The following is a 22171-nucleotide window of genomic DNA, read 5'->3' on the forward strand; positions in this document are numbered from 1 at the left end:
GAAAGACAAACACACGGGGACACACAGCACTGACCTTAAAGCTCCAGTAGTTGGGCTGTTGCTGTGGAGATTCATGAAGGACAAAAGGGGGAGACGGAAACAGACAGAAAAGAGAAGAGTTAGATATTTAAGTCTCCAATAAAGGCTTTATCTAGTTTTCAGCTAAAAATTAAGAATTCAAAAATATGCATTGAATACGCTGGACTGAAGAAGAGGTGGAAGCTGACTGCAGATGCTGGACCTAGAAAACCAATGAATACGCCACAATAAAGCAATTAACATGCTTCTTCTTTTACAAACTATTTATAAAACTCATTAATTCCGTTGACAGCTAATTTATGCTCAATGTTAGATACGTTCATCAACACTGACAAAGCCTTCTGTCCGCGTACAAGCGAATCAGCAATGCCACCAGAAATCATGTAGAGTTCACCCAATAGTTCAAGCGAGTTGACTGTCGGACACGAGGAAGAAATGTCAACAGATTTTGTGAGTTGGTCAGAAACTACAGGGCAAAGGGACAAACAGCTGCTTTTGCTTCTTTCTTAAGAAGTTGACATCACAACCTCCTCCACCGTCGTTGGCAACGTAAACGTCGTTACTTTGTTTAGTCACATGGACACACAGCCACTTTATCACAACCTCCTCCACTTTTAGTACCACCAGAAATCGTCTGGGGCAGTATAGCCAAGAGTTTAAGGGAGACAACTATAGGACATGAGGAAGAGATTTCATGGCAGTAATGGCAGAACTATTTTAACTCGAGTGACTTTTCGAGTTAGTTAGAAACTCTAGACTCTGCACTGCCCTCCGTTGGACCTATTGCTTAACGACCACAACAACGCAAAAGATGCCTGAAAGTATGTGGGTAGCACAGCATATATGAGCCTTAACTCAGCTTTCTAAACTACGACCATAATCACTGAAGAGTGATCGGCGTTAATGCCGCTGCTGGCTGTGTTTTACAGGCATCAGGTTGCGACGCAACTGAAACAAAACTGCACCGTTGGCTGTAGCTGGAGAAGGGGAGGAAAGTAAAAGTGTTAAATTGAATTAAACGGCAGCCCACTCTGTTGTTGCAACATTGGCCTCTCTCCCAGACTTCTCCACCACAGCCGTCTCCTCCTCGCTCTCCTGTCTCTTTCACTCTGGATTTACCTGCCGTGCTCTTTTTCGTCTCAACCTCGCCTGCTTATTTCCAGCAGCACATGCCATATATCTCATCTGTCCAGTTGCCCTTCCTCCTGCCATGTATGAAAAGGTGCTCGCATGCTGGCTCTGGCCTCAGACAGGAAGTGAGCTTTCCATTAAAACCTAATTCCTCACAGGCCAAACCAGGCCAACCCACTGATGGCCCAGGAATTCCTCAAAATGACATGGAATTTTTTTTTTAAAGAGAGATTGGGCAGAGTTCATGAATTTTAATTCTAATCCAAACTCTTATTCTAGTTCTTATTCTTATCTGCAGGCAATTTTCAGTCCATTCAGCTGTGGCTGTGCCGCACCCGCATTAGTTTCCTGTCACAGAGATCCAAAAAAAGAAGTGATGGGTAGGTTTGATTTATGATAGCTGATCGTTTTTTCATTATGGGCCTTCCATTTTAATACTGTCTCAACAAAAGCAAAGATTATTTCAGTGAACACAAGCATCAGAGGCGGCATTCTCTGTGATTGGTACCCTGTCGTAATCTAATCTTTCACCTAATGTTCCTTAATTTAGTCCTGAGCCCATTCTTACATTTTCTCTCAATACATCTGTACGCCATATTCAACATTTTTAATAATAATAGTCCTAGAAGGCTATGCATAAAACACTGACTCTGGACTCATTGGTCCATTGCTCTCCTCTGTCAGTGGTTGGACAATCATCGCTGTTAAATTCACAAGGAGGAATTCGACAGCTCAAAACATTTCCAGGAATAATCCAATATTTTCAACAGCAGGAGGGACGGACTACCTGGGTGTTTTCATAGCTTTGAACTCACCGAACCTAGAGGAGTCTGCTATGAGCCTGAACATCGACTTCAGACGAATTGACACCATGTCGAAGAGGTCATTGGTTGTGGCTACATTTGGTTCCAAAGAATGACCGAAAAGTCGGGTGGAGACTTTTCATACAGCAGCTTGCAAAACACAGCTCAACAATCAACCACCCACGTAAGTTAAAAATGATGAGCTGACTTCTTGTCTGTGTCAGGATGTTGGCCTAGGTTTGGATATCAATAGTTAGGTTGGATAATCTGATATTCTGCAAATACTCACTCTTTATTGATTTATTTATTATTTATTGATGTTTGGGAATCAGGTCTGGGTCTCAATAATTCTACTGAACCAACAAATGTCTCCTCCTGATTCTGAAGAGAGCATCTTTCCTCTAGCTAGTGGCTCTGTATGCATTTTTTAACTCCCAGTCATTTTTCATGCATCTCCAATGTCTGAAGAACTAAATGCTCCATTATGCACTGAAAAAAAAAACCTTATCTGTCTTATCAGAAAAAGGCATTAAGCAATAACCCCTTAAACAACGGTGCTTTTCAGGACAGTGAGAGATCTGAGGCTATAAAACATTCACGAGTACACTGAGGGGAAGCGGTCAAGAAGCTGCTTCTCTTTCAGACTCGGGGGGGAGAGGCCGTGGGTAAACTAGGTCACTGTCAGGCCTGAGATAAAACATGAGGTCTCTTCACTTCGGATTCGTTCCGGCCTCGGCCACCTCATCGTGTGTCAGTCACTCATTCACCGCAGCCCCCCCGATCTGCTCAGCCCGACGGCGGCTAAGGGGCACCACTGGCGCGTCATAAATAATCGCTCAGACAATGTTAATGATTTTACTGTTCCCACAAACCTAAATGACTCTGAGGGCTGTAATGGAGCAGAAGTGATTTGTGGTGTCGAGTGTCCGTCGCCGCCAGTGTTTCTCAGTTTGGTTGCTGTAATGAGGCTCGCTCGCAGCTCTGCAGGTAAAGTAAACACATTCATTCTAACGCCTTGTGTTAATGTAACCGTTGCCACCCCCCCGCTGAGGGAGGCGGACACACTGAACTTGGACTTTGAGTTGGAAAACACTTGCTCTGGGAGGGAGCGAGAGCCAACTGGAGATGGAGGGAGATTTCATTCCCCTGTAACGTTTATCCATCCTGGCAAACATCGCTGCAATTATAGCATGTCTTCTGCGTGGAAATTATAATTATATCCTGTCGCTCGTTATCACACTAATCCCTGGTGACGCGTGATGCTCTTGACTGAGGCTCTGCTGCTCGGCTCCAATGTATATCTTGCCATTTTAACCTGCCGTTGAAATAAATATGCCACCAGTCCCGGGGAGGCAGAATAGCTGATGTCTGTTTGAGATGTCAGATTAAACTGTGTGTGGGGGGGGGGTAAACGAGTCCCTAACTAAGTAAACACGCCCCTGTGTAGATTTACACAGAGGCATGTGTGTTTGTATGTGTGCACTCAGTGGAGTTTGCCACAGAAGGACGTAGCCTCGCAGAGTGGAGCGCTGCATTACCTGACCGGCATGTAAAGCAGACTGCACTCACACCACCCCTCCTCCACACCCCCGTCTCTCTCTCTCTCTCTCTCTCTCTCTCTCATGTCGTCATGTCGTCATCCCCTCTGCACCCCCGCCCCCCTCCTCCATCCTCCACACTCCGCCGGTCCAGTTCGGTGGCTCAACGTTTCCGCAGCCTTTGTCTCTCTGTTTTAAAAAAGAGAAAACAGCCACACGGGGGTCTGCACAGTGAACAGAGGCTCGTGTGCTCTTGACCGTGTCGTCCACTCAGCCATCGTCTCGACCCGGGGCTTCTGCGTCTCCTGAGCGTATGCACGCCGTCACCACAACAACCACAACAAACACAAGAGGCGTGGAATCTAATCCCAACCTGCACATCGTTATCCCCCTCCCCTTACACACACACACACACACACACACACAGACACACGCACACTCACACACACACACACACACACACACACACACACACACACACACAAATACTACAACAGTCTCCAGCTTCCAGTCCTGTCTCACCTGCAGTGCACCTGTGCCTGTCCACCACTCATCCAGTCATCCCAGGCTGTCCGTCAGGTGCAGCAACTCCTCATCGCGTTTTTGCCCGTCTCTCCCTCCCTCGGCTTCTCTCACCCTCCCTCCCTTTACCTCAGTCAATCTCCCTCCCTCTCTCTCTGTCTCGCGCTCTCTCTCTCTCTCTCCAGTAGCACATGCGGCGGAAACTCTTTATTTAATTCATTACAACACCAGCCGATTAACTCCTTCGCAGATGGGTGCCTGGCTCCTGCTGGTGCTGGCTAATTGAGCAGCGGACTGTTTGACTGGCTGCTCTGCTCCTCTACAGCTCCTCCTCCCCCCCCGTCCCTCCGTGCTCTCCGTCCACGCTCTGCACATCCACGGGATGACAGGGTTCCTGGGCTTCTCCTGCTTCCTCCTCCCCCCGTGCGGCGAAAATGCCCTGTCACCTTTAGGCTGTCACTATTCCAGCTGCTGCTCCTGCTGCTTTTTTTTTTTTTTTTTACTATCTTTCCTTCAACTCGTTATTCCTCTCTGCTCTCTGTCTTCATTATTGTACAATTCCTCCGTCTCCACACACCCTGACCTTTGCAATGCGATATCCCCTCTTGCCATATATGGGATAGGTTGCCACGGCAACTACGGACTCCACCTGTCTTTCACCCACCCTCTCTCTCTCCCTCTCTCTCTACTACCTTTCATTCTCTCTCACGTCACCCTGATGCGTTTTTCTGTCACGTCATTACATTGAATTTACCCTATTAAATACACACAGCAGCAGTGCTCACACACTGAACACGAATTTTTGTACAGAACAGTATGTTCAGAGTGTGTGTGTGTGTGTGTGCTCTTGTACAGGTATCTTTGTGAGGAGCATTTTGAGCCTACAACCTACGGAGTGAAGACGTTTTGGTAAAGTGTGGACAATTTGGCCAGTCCTCACTTTGTGACCCACATTTAATGGACTGTTCTGGGGTTAAGTATTGGTTTTGGTTGGGTTAGGGCTCCCTCACTGTGTTGCCAAGTTAGTGCATATGACATGTTGCCATCACGGAGTGGAAGCCGATAAAAGTCACTTGACCCGGCAGTGAACGCATTTTGGAATAATTTGCATCGCAGACGAAAGCCAGATGCTAGTGGGTTTTTTGACCTGTGGAAAATGTCTATTAAAGAGCCAGTATAGTGGGGAGAAATCTCAATAAACACAAAAGTAAATGAATGAACATTCATTTCACAATGACCTAATGTTTACCTCATGTAGGCAAACACAAATTTGCTTAGCAGTGACAAATCCTCATGAGGGGGATGGACTGCTTACCTGCTCACGTGCAGCGCGCTCCGCCGACGTGCCCCTCATGCTGGCGTGGGAGGGTGATGGCGAGGGCGGGTTGTGGTGCGGGCTGTGGTGCGGATGCTGCAGCTGCTGCTGCTGCTGCTGGTACTTGCTCTTCAGGTGGTCCATGAAGGCGTCCCTCTTGCGCTCCATGTCGGCCTTGTGCAGGTTGGTCAGGGCCTCCAGGCTCTGGGCCGCGCTGACGGTGTGCCGGTGCTCCGACGTGTGCACCAGGCCCACATTGGAGAAGCGCCGGGTGCTGTTCCCCAGCGTCCGGTACTCCCGTGGATATTCCAAGTCATCTGTCGAGATCATGTGACTGCCACCACGCTCGGGATCTGAAGTGACAAGGACAGAAGACAAGAAGGGAGGATAAGGGAAAGAAAGGATGGTAGGGCGGAAAGAAGGAAGGCAGGGGTAGAGTGGCGAGAAGGAAGTGAATCGCCACCCACACAAGCATGCAGAAAGAGTTCAGGGTGGAGACATACGTACAGACACACCGGGCAGGCACACACAGGTGGAAACAAATGAAGCAGAAGGAGAGAGGAGAGCAGGAGGAGAGAGGGAACATTAAGGCACAGAGGAGACAGGAAAGCGGAGAGAGACAGAGAGAGAACATGGGATGGGATGTTAGACTATTTGCCAGCAGGATGGAGCGTTTCCCTGCAAAGTTATTGATTCAAGTTCTAAAGGGAGGAAAAATGAGAAAAGTGAAATGCTTCTGCAATAGATCAGAGGAAGAGGCTCAAACTGAATTTGTTTTGCTGGATATTCCTTTGTGATATGCCTGCTTGTCATTCTAAGTGGCTTTTATTGCTTTCCGTGGAAACGAAATACTGAAAATTGAGCAGCTGAAAGTCAGGTGGGAACAATATGGAGCACTGCTTTCATTTCTGCCCTCGTTCTCTCACACACTCACTCCCGTCCTTCCAGCTGAGATTGTCCTCCGTCCGCTGACACCGTTTTTTCTTTTACATATTCTCACTGTCTCGCGTCTGTGGAGGTGAAAGATTCTGCTGTCCGTTTCTAAGGAGAGGCATCAATCTGACAGCCCCTGGCCTTTCTATCAGTGCTGCACCTGACAAACAACACAGCCTGAGGTGGAGAGCACGCAGGAAAATAAAGGGGGAGACAGCCGGGGATGAGACAGTATGGTTACACACAAAAAATATGAGACTGGAGACAAAAAAAAACAAAAAAAAACGAATGGATGTAAAGTGTTTTAAAAGAGCAGGGAGCCATTCGCCCGTGAGTTACCTTGCTTAGGATAACAGGCCCTGGCGTTGGCTAGAAGAGAAACATGCCAAGGGTTAATTTGTGTGTTTGTGCACAGACGTGGGAGCAAACACACCAGAACATTGTCACATGACATCAGAAAAGTACTATGTTGAAATCATAGCACTTTCTCTGAATAACAATTAGTCAATGCATTATATATGCATTATAATGTATTCATAAGGGTTGGAGAGATGGTTGGCTATGAATGCTAATAGTGTCACAATAACCTGAGGAATGGCAGATGATTATTATCATGCATTTTTACACAGGGAATGCTTCCTAAAATCAAAACAACATTTAATCCTCATCTCCTAATAAACCACAGACTAAAATGCAGGTAGAAAAAAAAAATAATCAATTGAGAGATTTAACACTAAAAGAATGAAAAGGACCGAGGCTTAATAGGACCGAATGGAGCGGACCATCTGTACATTACAGGCTCGTTAAGATGAGCTGAGAGAGCGAGCAGCCAGCTCCTCCGGCCAGGAGCAACACATGGACTGCTAATGAAAGCAAGGGAAGAGAGGAGGAAGCGGGCCAGACGGAGGCTACACCGCTCCCCGGTGGACAAACCTCAACACAGAGGAAGCCTGTCGAGGGCAGCGGGTCTGCGATCAGGACACCGATGCAGCTGCGCTCACACCGCGCCTCAGTCGCGAACCCCACTCCGCACTCTGTGCTCATTCACACACAGATACCGCACTCAAGTGTGATCAGCTGCTTCAGCACCCTGCCCCTTGCATCCACGACGTTACGAAGTGCTGATAAACTGCACGGGGGTCAGACGCAGTGGACTGACTTCCCGGCTAATAGCATTACCATCGAGCTGCAGTGTATCGCTGCAACACCGAGGCCACCGGCTATTTTCATCTGGCCCCCTCGCAGCCTCCCTAGATCTCTGGTTTACACTTCATTAGGCTGCGGCTTATTGTGCATCAGCTGACAAGAACCTGACTCGAGGGCCCCATTACAATGGCTGGCAAAGCTGGGCCTATGTACTACGGCTTGTTATTGTGACTGAGAATCATAAACGACAGCGAAAAGCTGGTTAGGCTATATGCTTCCACTGCAACATTTCTGGTTCTATATTTAAGAAAGTCCTGACAGAAGTTAAAATGCACCCCAAAAGAAATGAACTTGGTTGTGTTAAAATGTCTCTTAGAGCCATTGGTTTGGAGTACATCCCCAAAACTTTCCAAACTACAATTTGTGAATGCTCTTTGCAAAGCTGTACACAAAGCATCTAAAACAAAGCAGGAGAAAAAAGTTGCGTGGGCAGGAGAGAATTAGAACACAAAATAAATGGGAAGACGTTATTCATCATTACTTTTGTCAGCTCATATAAACTGGCAGACAACAACTGTGGGAGCCAAAACAATCTGCGCCAGTCCCTGCGACACCAGTGTCATTTAAACCGCCTTAAAAGGACCTCGATGGGGGGGGGGGCATTCCTGGTGAACCCCTTTATCACGAGGAAGCAGCGTTTGCCAGCAGGTCGCGGTCGGCAGCGCGCCAAACCGCAACAAAGACTCCCAGCCTGCAGGAAAAAAGGTGGCAGCCCGTTGCTCCACTGAATAATAGGAGGTCGTGAATGACAACGGGAAGCCGCAATCAGAGTCGATAAGATCTGCGAGATCAACCAATGAGGCCCGGGCTGCAGCGTCAAGACAGAGAGCCGACTCAAGAGCATTAACCTGAGTGAATAAAAAGAGGAGCTCTGCAAGCGGAGGGCATGCACCGGGAGATTAGACAAGACAATCTGGAGGAGAAATAACCTGCTCGGAGAAAAAGATACTGCAAAGAAAAGAAAAAAGAGGAAAAACAACAGAGCAGCCTGATTGAACAGTTTGGTCTTTTTCTGGGCATATTTGTGCTTCCATCAGCAAAGTTTGACCCACAGATTTTATTTAGTATTTCATAAAACGTTATCAATTTTCATTCTCCTTTCCTGCACTTCACTGAGCCATATTCTACCCAACTTTAGCTTTGAGTCACCCAGTCTCCTCCATCTTCAGCGATTTATTTATATACAGTATGTCTGTAATTTCAGTACGTGAGGTGTTCGCCCAGCTACCTATCAACTCACATGTATAATTATATTCTCTATCACCACAGCCAAATGCTGAAGTGCGCACTTTACTTATATCCAGACAGTCACCTGCTGAGCTGGACGTTCAACTCAGGGAGAGGCGTTTCTTGGAAGGATTTGGAAGAGGAAGGTGGAGGAGCTTCATATTTTGGGGGCGTATTAACAAGTGGGTCACACAGAGTGGAGGGTATAAGAGAAGCTGATAAGGAAGCTGCAGACTGCACACATGCAAAGAGCTATGGAGTTTTTAAAAGCCACATATTATTTCACAGCTACTTCAAACACTTTGACGCTTTACTTGGGTGCAGTTCAGCCTGTTTTCCCCACCCGGTTCATGATGGTGCAGGCTCCTCACCAGAACCTCTGTTGTTATGCAGATGGTTGGGGGAGGCAAGGTGAACTATTCCCTCTGATACCCAACCCAATTTACCGCAAGCACGGCAGGCCTCCTTTTGGGTTGCCAGCTGTGACAGCACAGGAAGGACAGGCCAGCTGAATATCAACCAGACAAGAAAGAGGGAAGAGGGTGTAAAAAAAAAATGGGGAAGAACAAGGTAGAAAATAGCAAACTGCAAATCTGGCATGTCTGTTAGGGCTGCAGGCAACAGGAAATAAGCCAATCAGGCGGGCCTACAGCTCCTGGCGATTGTAAGTCTATACGCCCCAATGGGAACAGTTAAAACAAACAACTAGAAAGGGAGAGGGGCACGGTGCCGCTAAATATAACCTTAAAAAAAAAGCACCAATCAGGCCTCTAAACACCCTGAAGGTCACAACTCAAGAACCACCTGGTTCACAACGTTATAGGGAAATGAACCAATTCACTTTTTATTATTCAGTACTGAGCAAATTCCATATTTTTTTTATTATATGCAAGGTTACACGATACTCGTACGTAATGCTTCTTATTAAAGGAAGAATATATCCAATGTGTTCAATTCATATTTATTCCAAAGCCGTTTATTTGAACATAACACTAATCCTTCAAAAGGGACAAGGTTCTGAAAAGTGATTCTCGTCGTTATAACTGCGAGCCGTCACACAGACCTTGAAATCGACTCCCGAAGTTACACCAAAGCAGAAAAATTTGGATTTAAGCGAAGAGCCAGCGAAAGGGGCTTTGAACTTGAAAACAGGAACTTTTGTTTCCTCCTCTCTGATCTCGCTTTTTCAGGGATCTCACTCGCCGCTACACACTTTAAACGATGAGGCTCTGGGTAAGAAAGACACACAACCCAGCAGGCATGTGCATTTCACCTTTTTTCTCTCCATTAAGGTAATCTCGAAAAGCTCAGAGGCACCGCTGGGCCGGTGGAGGAGGGTTAAAAGGGGTGAAATTGGTGGGTGGGCGGTGAGCCATCAGGAGAAGGTCAGCGTGCGCGTCTGAGCTGCCGGACGTAACCGGCTGAGACAATCACAAGACTCGTACCTTTAAGACTGACAGACAGCTGCAACACCCCCTCGATCATTTGAAGCATGCACAACAACAAGTGGCGCGCCCATCTTTTCACCTATCGCTCTCCTCTGTCTATCTTTAATCTGTCTCTCCCCCACCCACAAAACCTCCCACCGACAAACTTTGTTTCCCCGGGGCAACGCTGGGGAATACTATGAAGGCAGCCAAGTTAAAAAATTGCAGGAGAATACTGCGGAGGCAGAAAAGCACCTGCTTATACACAAAGGCACATACTCAGACAATTAGAGCGTGCTACGGCTCCAGCGTAACATCTCTGGGGGCTTTCTGAATCTGAGCACGACAAATGTGCGTGTGTTTTCAACTGGAGGATGAATTCGAGAGATGATGTGTAAATGTGGCAGCGGCAGGCGGGAAGGGGGGTGAGGCGGGTGAGGGTGGCAGGCACTTGTCATCCTGGTAAAAGCAGCCTGTCTGTTTGTGGAATAGCTGCAGAAGGGGAGAGAGCCTCTTAATTACAGCCTTTTGTTAAAGCAGGTCGGTCCGCATAGCCGTAGTGCGACGGGAGAGGAAGACACTCTCCAAACACACCTTGTAACATCAGACCTGCTCACCGGGGAGGCAGATGCTACCTCGAATGAGAGGCTGGATGGAGACGTTGCCCAGCTAATGGAGTTTAAAGAGGCGGTGGATGGGAAAACAGGATGTTTGGAAAGCGCGGAGGCTCCACGGCTGCCTCCAGACGGAGCTACATCAAAGAGCCGCACCTCCCTCTGTCAGTGGAGCCTGGACCTCAGATCTCCACAGGGTGCAGCGGGTATAGTCACAGGTGGAGGAAGCCTCCGTCAAAGGGCCTTAACAGCACCGTGTAGAGGGAGAGGCAGCGGAGTATGAATTAGCATTCATTTATTCTAGAAAACACCACCGGTATTTTTTACATCATTATTTAACACAAATTACATCAAATCCCTGCTGCCATTTCAAATTATTTTAATAGAAAGCAATTTTCAAAGACCTGACTGTTGTTTGACAAAGGTAATCCATCAGTGTGAACAATGTTATAAGGCAGCACAACAAAAAAAACGGTGACAAAAATGAAAGCCGATTTTTCCTTATGATGGATTTGTGATGAAAAGTAGGTTTCCGTGTTTTCTCAGTGCATTCACACAAGACACGAAACCAGTGGCTCTCTGACAAGAAGGAAAACAGATTGAAGCAAAGCTAAAACTGGAACGTGGGTATAACCATGAATCTAGTACAACATCTGATCCTTTACAAAAATACCTGTACAATGAAGAAAATGTACCACATTAACTTTTATACTTGAGTTAAAGTAAGTAAGTACTTTATTTTAAATATACTCAAAGTATTAAAAGTAAAAGTCTTCACCAGTGAGTGCTACTGCTGCAAGAGGCGGGGTCTATGATTATTACTGCAATTATTACTATCATTAATCTGATATGTTAATGATCCCTGCTGGATGTGTCTCTACCTGCCGAACCTTGTCCACATCAGAGCACAGTGTCAGTTACAGAAAAGCCTCTAGTGCCGGTAAGATATTAGTGTCAAGGCAGCAGATCAAGGTGTACTTTAAGTGCCTCTCACTCTACACCATTGCCCTTTTTTCTGCAGTGTAGTGAATCCAGTGAGGACCTCCTGTGTGCAAAGTGAAATGAAGCAAGGAAGAGCAGAAACAGGAGGGTACTTCAGACCACATTTGATAAACCTTAATTCACCTTCCGCTACTTCAAATCTACAAGCGCCAGCAGAAAAGCCCAAACTGGACTTGTAGCCTCTTTCACGCATAATTATTCACAGACAGAAGCAACAATCTGCAGCCACAGAGAGAGAAACAAAAATCCATCTACACACGTTCAGCTTATCCTGTAGCTGTCGGAGGTACTACGTCTAATACGAGATAGGGCCCGATGTAGCTTCATGCTGATCTAAGCTAATGGATTCATCAGAGCAGTGCAACGCAGCACGCTGCTGAGCCGCAGAGCCAAGTGATGAAAGCAGCAACAAAACAAGGCATGAAAGAGGAGAGTGATGGTGGAGAAACGCTGGGGAACCGAGTCACCAGCGGAACCATCCAACCGACTTTTCATATCCTTAAACGAACACGCTGAAATCCTACAACCACCAGCCAAGTTTCTTTCTATGAGATATGTCTTAATTTGAAAATACTTAGTGCTGTATTTTGAACCGCTGACAAATATGAAAATGTAATGATTTTTTTCTCCATTTACAGTATGAAAGCTTTAAACGCAAAACACAAAAAAAGTAGCAAATACAAATATCATTGCATAAAAGCAAACAAGTCAATGAGGCTGTGGAAAGGGAGCGGTATCAAATCAAGGCTGGAAGAGCCAGACTTTCCTCAGGGGTTGGACGTGACTCTATTGTGAAAACAGGTCAACTGTGGCGGCTGCAGCAGGTGGAAGCAAACTCTCAGCCAATCAGCGACTGTCCATTCGCTCACATGTCGCCACACATCTCTCTCAAGGGATTCTTGACACACATGAAAAGCGCTGCCACTTCAAAGAAAATGGGCAGACATTGAGAAAAGGAATTCCAGCTACTATTCTGCACCGCCCTGGCTGACAGACAGGGGGAGCTACAGTTAAGTGAGAGATAAAAAGCAGTTTGAAAACCACTCAGGTGGAGGTCACTGATAATAGACATCCTCCCGTGACAACTCCCAAGGACTCTATATTAAATCTCTCAGGTTTCATAGGTCATTATCTGTCCCATAGGCCCTGTGTTATTAACACCAGAGCACGCACGCACACACACACACACACACACACACACACACACACACACACACAAACACACACACACACACACACACACTAACACACACACACACACACACACACACACACAGCCACACACACACACACACACACACACACACAGACACAAACACACACACAAACAAATCGTGCAAAGCGTTCACTAACTGAAATTTCACCGATGGAGTGAAATTTTGGAGTATCTTAATCGACAAATGAAATCTGACGACTTAAAGAGAAGATCACCGAGCGTCAGCTTCCTGAGATGTGCAGGGTTGTTACCAAGGAGGGGGCAACACCAGTAAAAGAGGGTCTGTAACTCTATAGAGCCTGCTAGACACTTTTAGTTCATGTCCGGTCAGTGTTTCTCTCAGCTTGTATTTGTATAGCTTCTATACACAGATTTAAAAACGTACAATATGCAACTTTGGCCCCAAGAGGGTCTCTCAATCAAAATAACAAAAGACTTAGTTTGATGACGTCATGAAGCAGTGTGCGATCATGGGAGTTGTTGTCTTTACCACCATTAGGGTACTGGATGTGACTCAGGCACAATTCATGTCCACGTATGAGGTAATGTGACAAAGGTTTATCCATGTAATATATAACAAAGGAGCGATCTAGTTGATGTTAGTCTTTTTAATGTACATATTATATCTTTAAAGGACTGTGTAGAGTTTTTGATGACTAGTAGAACAATGAAACAATGGATGTACATACAACCATAAGAGTGACAAGAAACATCTTTCTTCCAACAGATTCACATTATTTCACTTAACTACCGGCAGAGCAAGAACCAGAAAGAAATGCAGGGAAGTCGACTGCTGCCAAGTAAACTTAATGAGTTAGAGGTTAGTCAGACCTGGATGATGCATAATGTGAGTGTGAGTAAAACTGAATGTAAACAGAAACTCTTAACAACCTCCAAAAAGCACCTTTAGGTAAAAGTAGGTATTTTGTTTGTAATGTGGGCAACCAATTTACTCAAGATCAATCAATTGTTAGTGAAATGGAAAACAATGGGACTACATTTGTTGTAGAAAACCAGCAAACCCATTATACTTGTGCAGTCCGCTTCTTGTTACTGTCCATCACGTTCTGCAGGTTCATTAAGCTGCCTCTGGACAGGTCACAGCCTCTGTCCGTTTCTCTGCTCCCCCGCGCTCACAGAATCGGGCTGATTACACAACAACCTTCTGCAGGCATGTTGCCAGCACTGATGGTCGGGGAAACCGCAGCTGTCAAAACTTCCACTCTGGATGTTGTGCTGTGAGAGATCCAGGCTGACATATTTAAAAAGATATCGCAGGGACCAAGTTTCAAGCTCTTAATCTCTTAAAAAGCTCCCGGAGGAACAACCGGCAGACACATAATGAGAAGTGTGAAATAATGAAAATGTAACATCACGACTCGTGTACAGAATGTTAGACTGATAAGTGTTTTCTCTCAAGTGGGCGAGGGGAAAGAAATCATCTTGTAGTGCTGCCACTATCGTAAAGGGGTAACGGATTAAATAAATTACAACAAGAGCTGTTTGAGAAATAAAAAACTGAAAGAAACACTTTGTCTGTCCCTCTCCTCCTCCAATAACAGCTGAACTCTGAGACTGAACAGACCAAACACTAATGAAATTGCTCATTTAATGTTAAAAGGCTGACTGCCAACACTAATGACTTCACTGAAATTTAGCTATGAATCACTGAATAAAATGAAGCCCTGTTGACTGGCAACGTAAAAACACACTTCTCCAGTAGAAACGCAAGGTATTTGCAGAGAGCATCTTCAGCATTGTTTTGTTGTTGTCGTGTTGCTGCTTTTGTTGTTGTTGTTAAAAGAACACCCTTAACAAGATCATTACTGTTCTAATATCATTTGAGTTAAGTGAAAGCCAAAACACGATTCGCGCTGCTCAGACTGGGAGCCTAAGGTTTCCTAATGATCGTGTAATGAGGAGCAATTTGCAGTAAATCTTGTCATCGTTGCCGGTTAAATAAGAGGATCTCGGCTGCTGGTGGAGCAGCGCTGGTATAGTTACTTCTCCTTCTACAGGGCGGGATTACCAGGACGGTTCTTACACGTATTTGTTGCCCGCCCCCTTGGCAGCCACCTGAAGCATTAGCATGATTCCATTCCTGCATCAGACGGAGCCAACCGGCCACCCTAACAAGCGACCCTCCCACAGGAACACATCTGTTGTCAGATTGGTTGGGCGCAGGCAACGGGTTATCAATCAAAGTGGTGAATTGCATTCCAAACTGAAATTCATTTATCACTTACATCAGTGGTTTTCAATAGGTGAGGCGCGCCTCCCCTGGGGGGCGCCAAAGAGCCAAAGGGGAGGCGCGACACGAGACACTCGCAAAAACAAAATACACATCTGTATGCAGCTCTAGTGATATCGATAATTGTGCGTGCTTGTATTAGTTTTAAAATGCATCGTTTCCCTGTCCCAAGTCAACAGGAGTCAGCATTAAGGGAGGAGACAGGACCCAGCAAAAAACGTAGGAAAAATGATCTTGAATGCGTTTCTGGTTGTCTGTGGAGAGCGAGTTCCCCCAGATCTCCAATAGGGCTATGGAAGTCTTAATCCCCTTTACCTCCACGTACTTGTGTGTGTGTGGGTTTTCCACACTGACCGTGATTAAAAACAAATACAGATCAAGGCTGCAGGTGGAGGACGACTTGTGTATATTTCTCTCTGCACTGCAGCCCCGCATCGAACACCTCTGTGCATCAAAAGCGAGACCTCATTGTTCCCACTGATATGGACGATTCAATTGAAAGTCAATGTTGTGTTGTCTTGAATCCATGAATTGGGTGGGCCATAGGGTTGATGCCGCTCGTAGCGCAAATGATGTGAATTTGACGCATTTTTTTTGTTGTTTAAATTTGAGGTTGTACGTGGCTGAAATCGTTAACAAATTTCATGAAAATATGTGAATCTGTTCGATCTGATAATATGCCGTTGTCGTTCATTGATCAGAGAGTTGTCCATTGTGCAGATTCTTTTCGAGACGATGTGCATCTCCTTCAAATGTGCGCTTAAAGCCCGGTCACACAGCACCGATTTCAGCCGTCGGATGTCGTTGGTTGTAGCTTTGGCGCCGATTACACATGTTAAGCATGTTTTGTTGACTTGTGGATAGGCCTAATTTTAAAAGTAGCCTCAATTAGGCCTGCATGAAGTTGGAAATGATTTGCGGTTGCAAAGAATCGTTTATGAATGCACTTTTAAAAAAGTTGTGGAAATAAAATGTCTTCAACATTACATTTGATTAGTTATTGAAAATCATCATTGCCTGGAACACACAAAAGATGGCATTTACTGAAGAGGCGTGTGTGGGTTAGGTCAGGCGGACGGGATTCATTTTTTTTGAGGGGAGGCTCGGCTGTCCTTACCTACTCTAAGGGGAGGCTCACATTCACCCAATTTGAAAACCCCTGACTTACATCACTTGATTAAATGATCTACCGGAGCAGACAGGCAGGAGCGGTGGAGAGGTGTCGAAAAAAATAAAAGACAAGGGGGGATGTTGAGGAGAGGATGCATATTCAGCTGCACGAGGCAAACGGAAGCGACTGAGAGAAATGAGGGAGTTCATCTGGCGCTGAAAATAAAGGGAGGGAGCGCCTGGCACAGAGTTTAGATGCATTTCAGCAACATCACTTAATGGACTCAGTTTGCTTGATTTGATATTTGACAGTGAAGTACAGTATGGTAGCTTCCGCTGAAGTGTGCAGGCATGCAGAGAGGCTATTAAACCACACAGGTGGTATGTTCCTTGGTGACAGATGTGGTGGGAAGGCCGGGCTGCCGAGGGAGCTGGGCACCAGGTGATTAGAGCTTCAAACTATGCAGCACCAGCTGAGGCCCTGGAAACACGAAACACAAAGCAGAGGACCTGTCCAAAGGTTACGGAAATTTAATCCGGAGGGGCCGTAGGTGAGAACGCAAATGTCAGCGTCAGGTGCTCTGGAAAATAGTCCATTATTTTCCAAATAGCAAATTATTGTTGCACTGCTTTCCCTGCAGGTTCTCGAGGCCCGTCAGAAAAGAGGCTGTATCCTCTTGTCTGTGACCTGGTGCATTAATGATACGCAGAGTCAAATCATCAGAATAATTTTCCTCTTCGATTGGAATTAGCCTGACAGTTTAATTGGAAAAGAGCAAGAGGCAAAAAATACCTTCAAAAAACTGAATAGGAAATAAGAAGGGATCAATCATAACATTAGCCGAGATGAGCCTGACAGCGACTGTCACTGCAGATCGGTTGCCTTGGCAATGGGTCAGCTGTTTTACAAGCAGCAGTTAGCAAGCAACCCCCCCCCCCCCCCCCCCCCCCCCCCAACACACACAAATATACACAGGCGTATACACACGTTTGACACAAACGGTGACAGATGTGGCACAGGCAGGGCAGAACAGATTACAAGTTGTCGAGTCAACATGACTCAGATCTGTGTTTTGATGCCGATAGTCATGTGTCACCCTGCAAACTCTGCTCTCTGTCAAGTGGCATCAGAGGAAAGAGAAAGGAGAAAACACAAATAGAGGATCAGAGGGTTCCTGTGGCTGCCTTGCAGGAAATGGCTTTCGGTGCGGAAGCCTGTGAAGTTCCAACCTCCAAATTCAACTCAACTCTTTCATCTTCACATCGTGTTTTGCAATCATTTTCTTTTTGCGATAGAGATCTGACAGAGAGATCAGAAAAATCATATGTTGAAACATTGTCACAAATACAAAAGGTGCCATCTTCTTTTGCTATGATGCTAAGTAAAAATTGTGCACAAATCAGGGATGAAACCCCCCCGGCACTGAGCCTGTTAAGAAAGGGCTTTTGTCGAGCCTGTTTGTGATCCAGGAGTGAGCGGGCCGATCAGCGGCACACAGCAGTCCCTAGTGGGATGTTAGAGTAATTGCCTGTTTCACTATTTCCCAGGGGGGCATCACAAAGCGTGTTGCAGGGAGGGTCTCCGCAAAAAAACAGCAGCCCCACCTTCTGCCTCCCTTCTCCCGTCACCCTCTGCTGCCTGCCTCTTTGTCTCTGTCACACAGGAGGGGACAAAAAGTCCAACTTTACTTTCTACTTTACAGGATATGACTCTCTTTAGAGCGCCAGCCACTGAAAACAGATTTTTACAGCTATTCCTTTGAGGGTCACAGGGGGAGCTGGAGTCAATCCCAGCTGACATTGAGCTAGAGGCGGTGTACACCCTGGATATCACTGTGCCAAACATAGAGGCAACAACAACTATTCACATTAAGAGTCAATAATTTGTAGATTGAGTGTGGGAGGAAGTTTACGGGAGGATCCCAAGCAGACACTTCGAGAACATGCCAACTCCACAAAGAAAGCCCTGGTCGAAACCAGAACCTTCTGGATGTGCCGCCACAGAAGCCGTACTTTGGCTATTTGTTGTATAATACATTTACTGTGAGAAATATGGTGCACAAGGATTCAATAATGTACATTTTCTAGGAGTTTTGTTTATGGCAGGGCTGCAGGTTTCATGAATAAACCCGAGAGCTCATAATCTCACATCAGGTTTGGTCATTAGTGCTGATACGGGTCGGGAATCTCTGAACGTCAGATGTAAATAAGAGATGATTCGACTGAATGTAGCTGAACAGCAGCTCATTAGAAAGATCTTAAACTGAGTCATCCCCCGGTGAAAGAATCTTTACCTTGCATGGTTGACTTAGCTTTTATTTTCTAATACGGATTATAGGATATTATTGAGAGCAAATTGCTGTATAGAGAAAAATTGTGTGATGCTGTTGTTCGGTATAAAGAAATAATAATTAATTGAAATAAAACGATAGAAAAGAGCTTTATGTGAAAAGGAAGCCTATTAACATCTCCGTCTGCACACGTAGGTAAAGTACCATTCGCTATAAAAATAGACTTATTTAACTGCTCTCCCTGAAGAGAAAAGATTTTGATTAAGGAATTTAGGTCACAACTTACAGTAAAATGTTAATTTCTGTTCGGTTCTCCTGGATGGATGATTTTAAAGAACTGAAGCAGGAGGAGAACCATTGATTTAACAGGCTTTATTTGTTGAGCCACAGTTCTTATTTATATTGTAGCCGGTTTTACATTAGGTTACTGCATATTCATGACAGGCAAATGTATCAGTACTGCAACAGCAATGTTTAGGTGTCTTATGACGCCTGGTATGTGGGGCTTGCATTTTTATTTTAGAACAACCACTGAACTAGTTGTAATAATTCACGGTGCCAGAATCTTTGTGGACACTTTTTACACATTTCATGTCAGTATTCACACAGCAGCGAGGATTGTTTAGAGGGCAACTGGAAGGCGTCCCCCGTGATGAATATTTGCTAATTGCGTTAATTTGTATTCACTTACAGAGTTGTGTTATGATAATGTTGCATTTTCTGCAATCTGCATCATTATTCCATGTCCTTGGGCTTGTGAAAAGCCTTTCTACAAACTGTAATCTTGACCCTACTTGACTCATGGAAATAGTTTTTTTGCGCAGATCCGGCTTATCCATCACTTCCCTCTCGATTGATTGGCTGTGCAATGCACCACATTAGCCCACACACTAATGGCCGTGCAGTAATGTATGCCACATCACGTGTGTCTGACTATGTTTGAAGGCAGGATTTTCCCATTGATCTTTGTGCACACGCATTAAAGGCATCATTCTCTTGCTTCTTAAAGCAACACTGTGTTCTTATCCTCCCCTGAACCCTCCTTTTCATGCCTCTTTCCCTCACCATTTCCCGTACTAACCGGGCCCGCTCGTGTTCGGACCGTCTCATTTGGGTTGGGTTGCGGAGGGAAGGGAGGGGGGGGGGGGGGGGCACAGATGGGCACGGATCCGTACAGATGGATGCGTGGGTTTATTGTGGCGATGTGCTGCAGGTGAACGCAGGAAGAACAGCCAGTTGGCACGAGCAAGAGGAGGAGAAGATGACGAGTTAGACGTTAACAAGCTGTCACCGCCAACACAACACGGCGCCCACTGCAACAACAAAAACAACAGAGACAACCCCCCCTGACAACCCTGGTGTGATAAACAACAACCAAACAGACGTCCACTCTGTTTTCACCCGCAGGGGAGTGTTAACAAACCGCAGGTCGGGCTTGTTAAATGGAAAATAATGTGTTGAGATGCGTTAAAAAAAATAAAGTATTATTCGTGGCTACAGCTTTAGTTGGTGAAAGTTAGAAAAACAGCAGCAAAAGGTTTGTGTCTCCTTCCGGACTAACCTCAATGTCTCAGCTCATTCTCAAATGGCTTACTGCAGCAGGACGAAGATTAGTGAATGTTGCTGCTGCCACATCGACACTTCTGTTTGGAGGCTGCATTCAAGATCAATCAAGCCAAACAGAAAAAGTTCACATGAACTTGTGTTTCTTTATTTTAGTATTGCTTTTTAATCATGCAGAGGGGCTGGAGCCAATCCCAGCTGACATTGGGAGCGAGAAGCAAAACAAAAATAATTAGTCAAAAGCGTAGCACAATGTTCCTATCACTAAAGGTGCATTGTGCTCTGACTATATTTTAGACACATTGTACAATGGGATCAATAGCCGGCGGGCACTGGTGTGCAATTGCTAACGTTCCCAAATCCCTGACACTCACAGCACCGAGTAACATTTCCGAAAGTAAATTTGACATTTCACGATGAGTCCTGAGGGCTGTTTTACTGGATGCTTTCCTTCAGTTCTCACGCTGCCAATCACGCCCTTGGGAAATCTGTCTCTCTGGACACATCCACACAGATTGGATATCACTCCTTCCGGGGCTTAGGCAGGGCTCCTGTGGAGACCCAGCCCCAGAAAAAAGTTGGAATAGAGCAACATAAAATATTAATACAGACGTCAAGACATGTCTCTATTTTAGTAATTGTTGCGCCTCTTTTATTCTGTCACCTGCTGGCTCAATGAAACGAAAATCTGACAGTGGTTAAGTGTTCTGCCCCACAGCCCAAGAGCACTTGGCAGAGCGGGCCCGTGGCTAATCCAGTAAGCAGTAGCACTGACTCACAACTAGCTGAGAGGCAGAAAAGAGATGGGGACTGACAGGGAGGGGAGACCGAGAGACAATGGAAGCGACAGAGAGCGAGTGAAGCTAAGTAAAGATAACTGAAAGCCACGGACAAAACTGGGAAGACAGAGGCTGGCAGAGAGGGGTTGGTGAAGAGGACACAAATGGATCTGTAGTGGTGTACAGGCCTGCAAACCAAGAGAAGAGGGAGGATGAAGAGTGAGCAGAACAGGGTCAGGAGGTGGTTTATACATACGCAAATAAAACAAAGCAAAGAATTGAGGAAGACTTGGGCTTTGGGGCCATGGGCTGGGTGAGCGATGGTAGGGAGGAAATCTGAGTTTGCAAGGTGTCCCATTAAACCCATTTGAAACCCGTAGACGGATTAGTGCTTGTGAGTAGTGGTTTGGTTATAAACAGTCTTTGGAGCGAGTGTTTGACAGGAGGGTGTCTACGATTTGACGGCAGGACATAAATCTCACCGGAGAACTCCAGAGAGACAAACAGACGGGGTCTCCCAAAAGCAAGGAAGTACTTCATCAGTCAGCGGCCCTAAAGATCAACCGTCTCTCACAGCCTCTTTACGCTGTCCGGAATCTTGCTCATATCTACCTGGCACTTACACAAACCTGACCTTTATCTGATGCTTTAGAAGCCACTGTCTTTACACATTTCTGTTTTTAAAATTTCAAAAGCAATAACCCTCTCTCCAATCTCTCCGTCCCGGCTTCTTTTTGGTCGCCTTTTCACTTCCCTCCGAGTTCTGACTGCAGATCTCTTCATGCTTCACTGGACGCCTTTGAGATATTTCAAGTTCCCAGCTTGACAAGCTTCAAAGCTTGTCAGTCACTCACGGCATGTTCTCCAACTCCTTTGTCTCTCTTCGACTCGCTCTGCTCTTAATTGCAGCCTTTCTATACAGTTGCCTGAAATGCAACACTCTGACGACCTGTAATTATTCATGCAGCAGACATCTGGTTATGACCTGCTGTTCCTCTCACCCTGCAGCCAGTTCGGAGCAGATGTGTGCAAATGCTCCATTCTTTTTTTCCCCCCATCTGTAGATGGCACCTCTAGCTACAGCTTGGCCTCGGCCTCATCACCCACCGAACACAACCTATTTCAAGCTCCACAGATCGCGACTCCTCTTAGCATCAGCGTGGATCCTCCAAAAACCTCTGTCTCTGAGGAGACCTGTTGCTAA

At 45.8% G+C, this 22171-nt stretch overlaps 1 protein-coding gene across 1 annotated transcript in view; it reads right to left on the bottom strand.

The window, feature by feature from the left end:
• srcin1a (SRC kinase signaling inhibitor 1a) overlaps positions 1-5678 on the bottom strand; it is a 39722-nt gene extending 34044 nt beyond the window's left edge. Inside the window, 3 exon segments of the mRNA XM_053444201.1 lie at positions 35-61; positions 3067-3071; positions 5342-5678. Of these exon segments, the coding sequence (XP_053300176.1) occupies positions 35-61; positions 3067-3071; positions 5342-5678 (369 nt within the window).
• Positions 5679-22171: the final 16493 nt, after the last annotated feature.

Source organism: Pleuronectes platessa, chromosome 16 (assembly GCF_947347685.1).
Source record: "Pleuronectes platessa chromosome 16, fPlePla1.1, whole genome shotgun sequence".
Classification (NCBI taxonomy): domain Eukaryota; kingdom Metazoa; phylum Chordata; class Actinopteri; order Pleuronectiformes; family Pleuronectidae; genus Pleuronectes; species Pleuronectes platessa.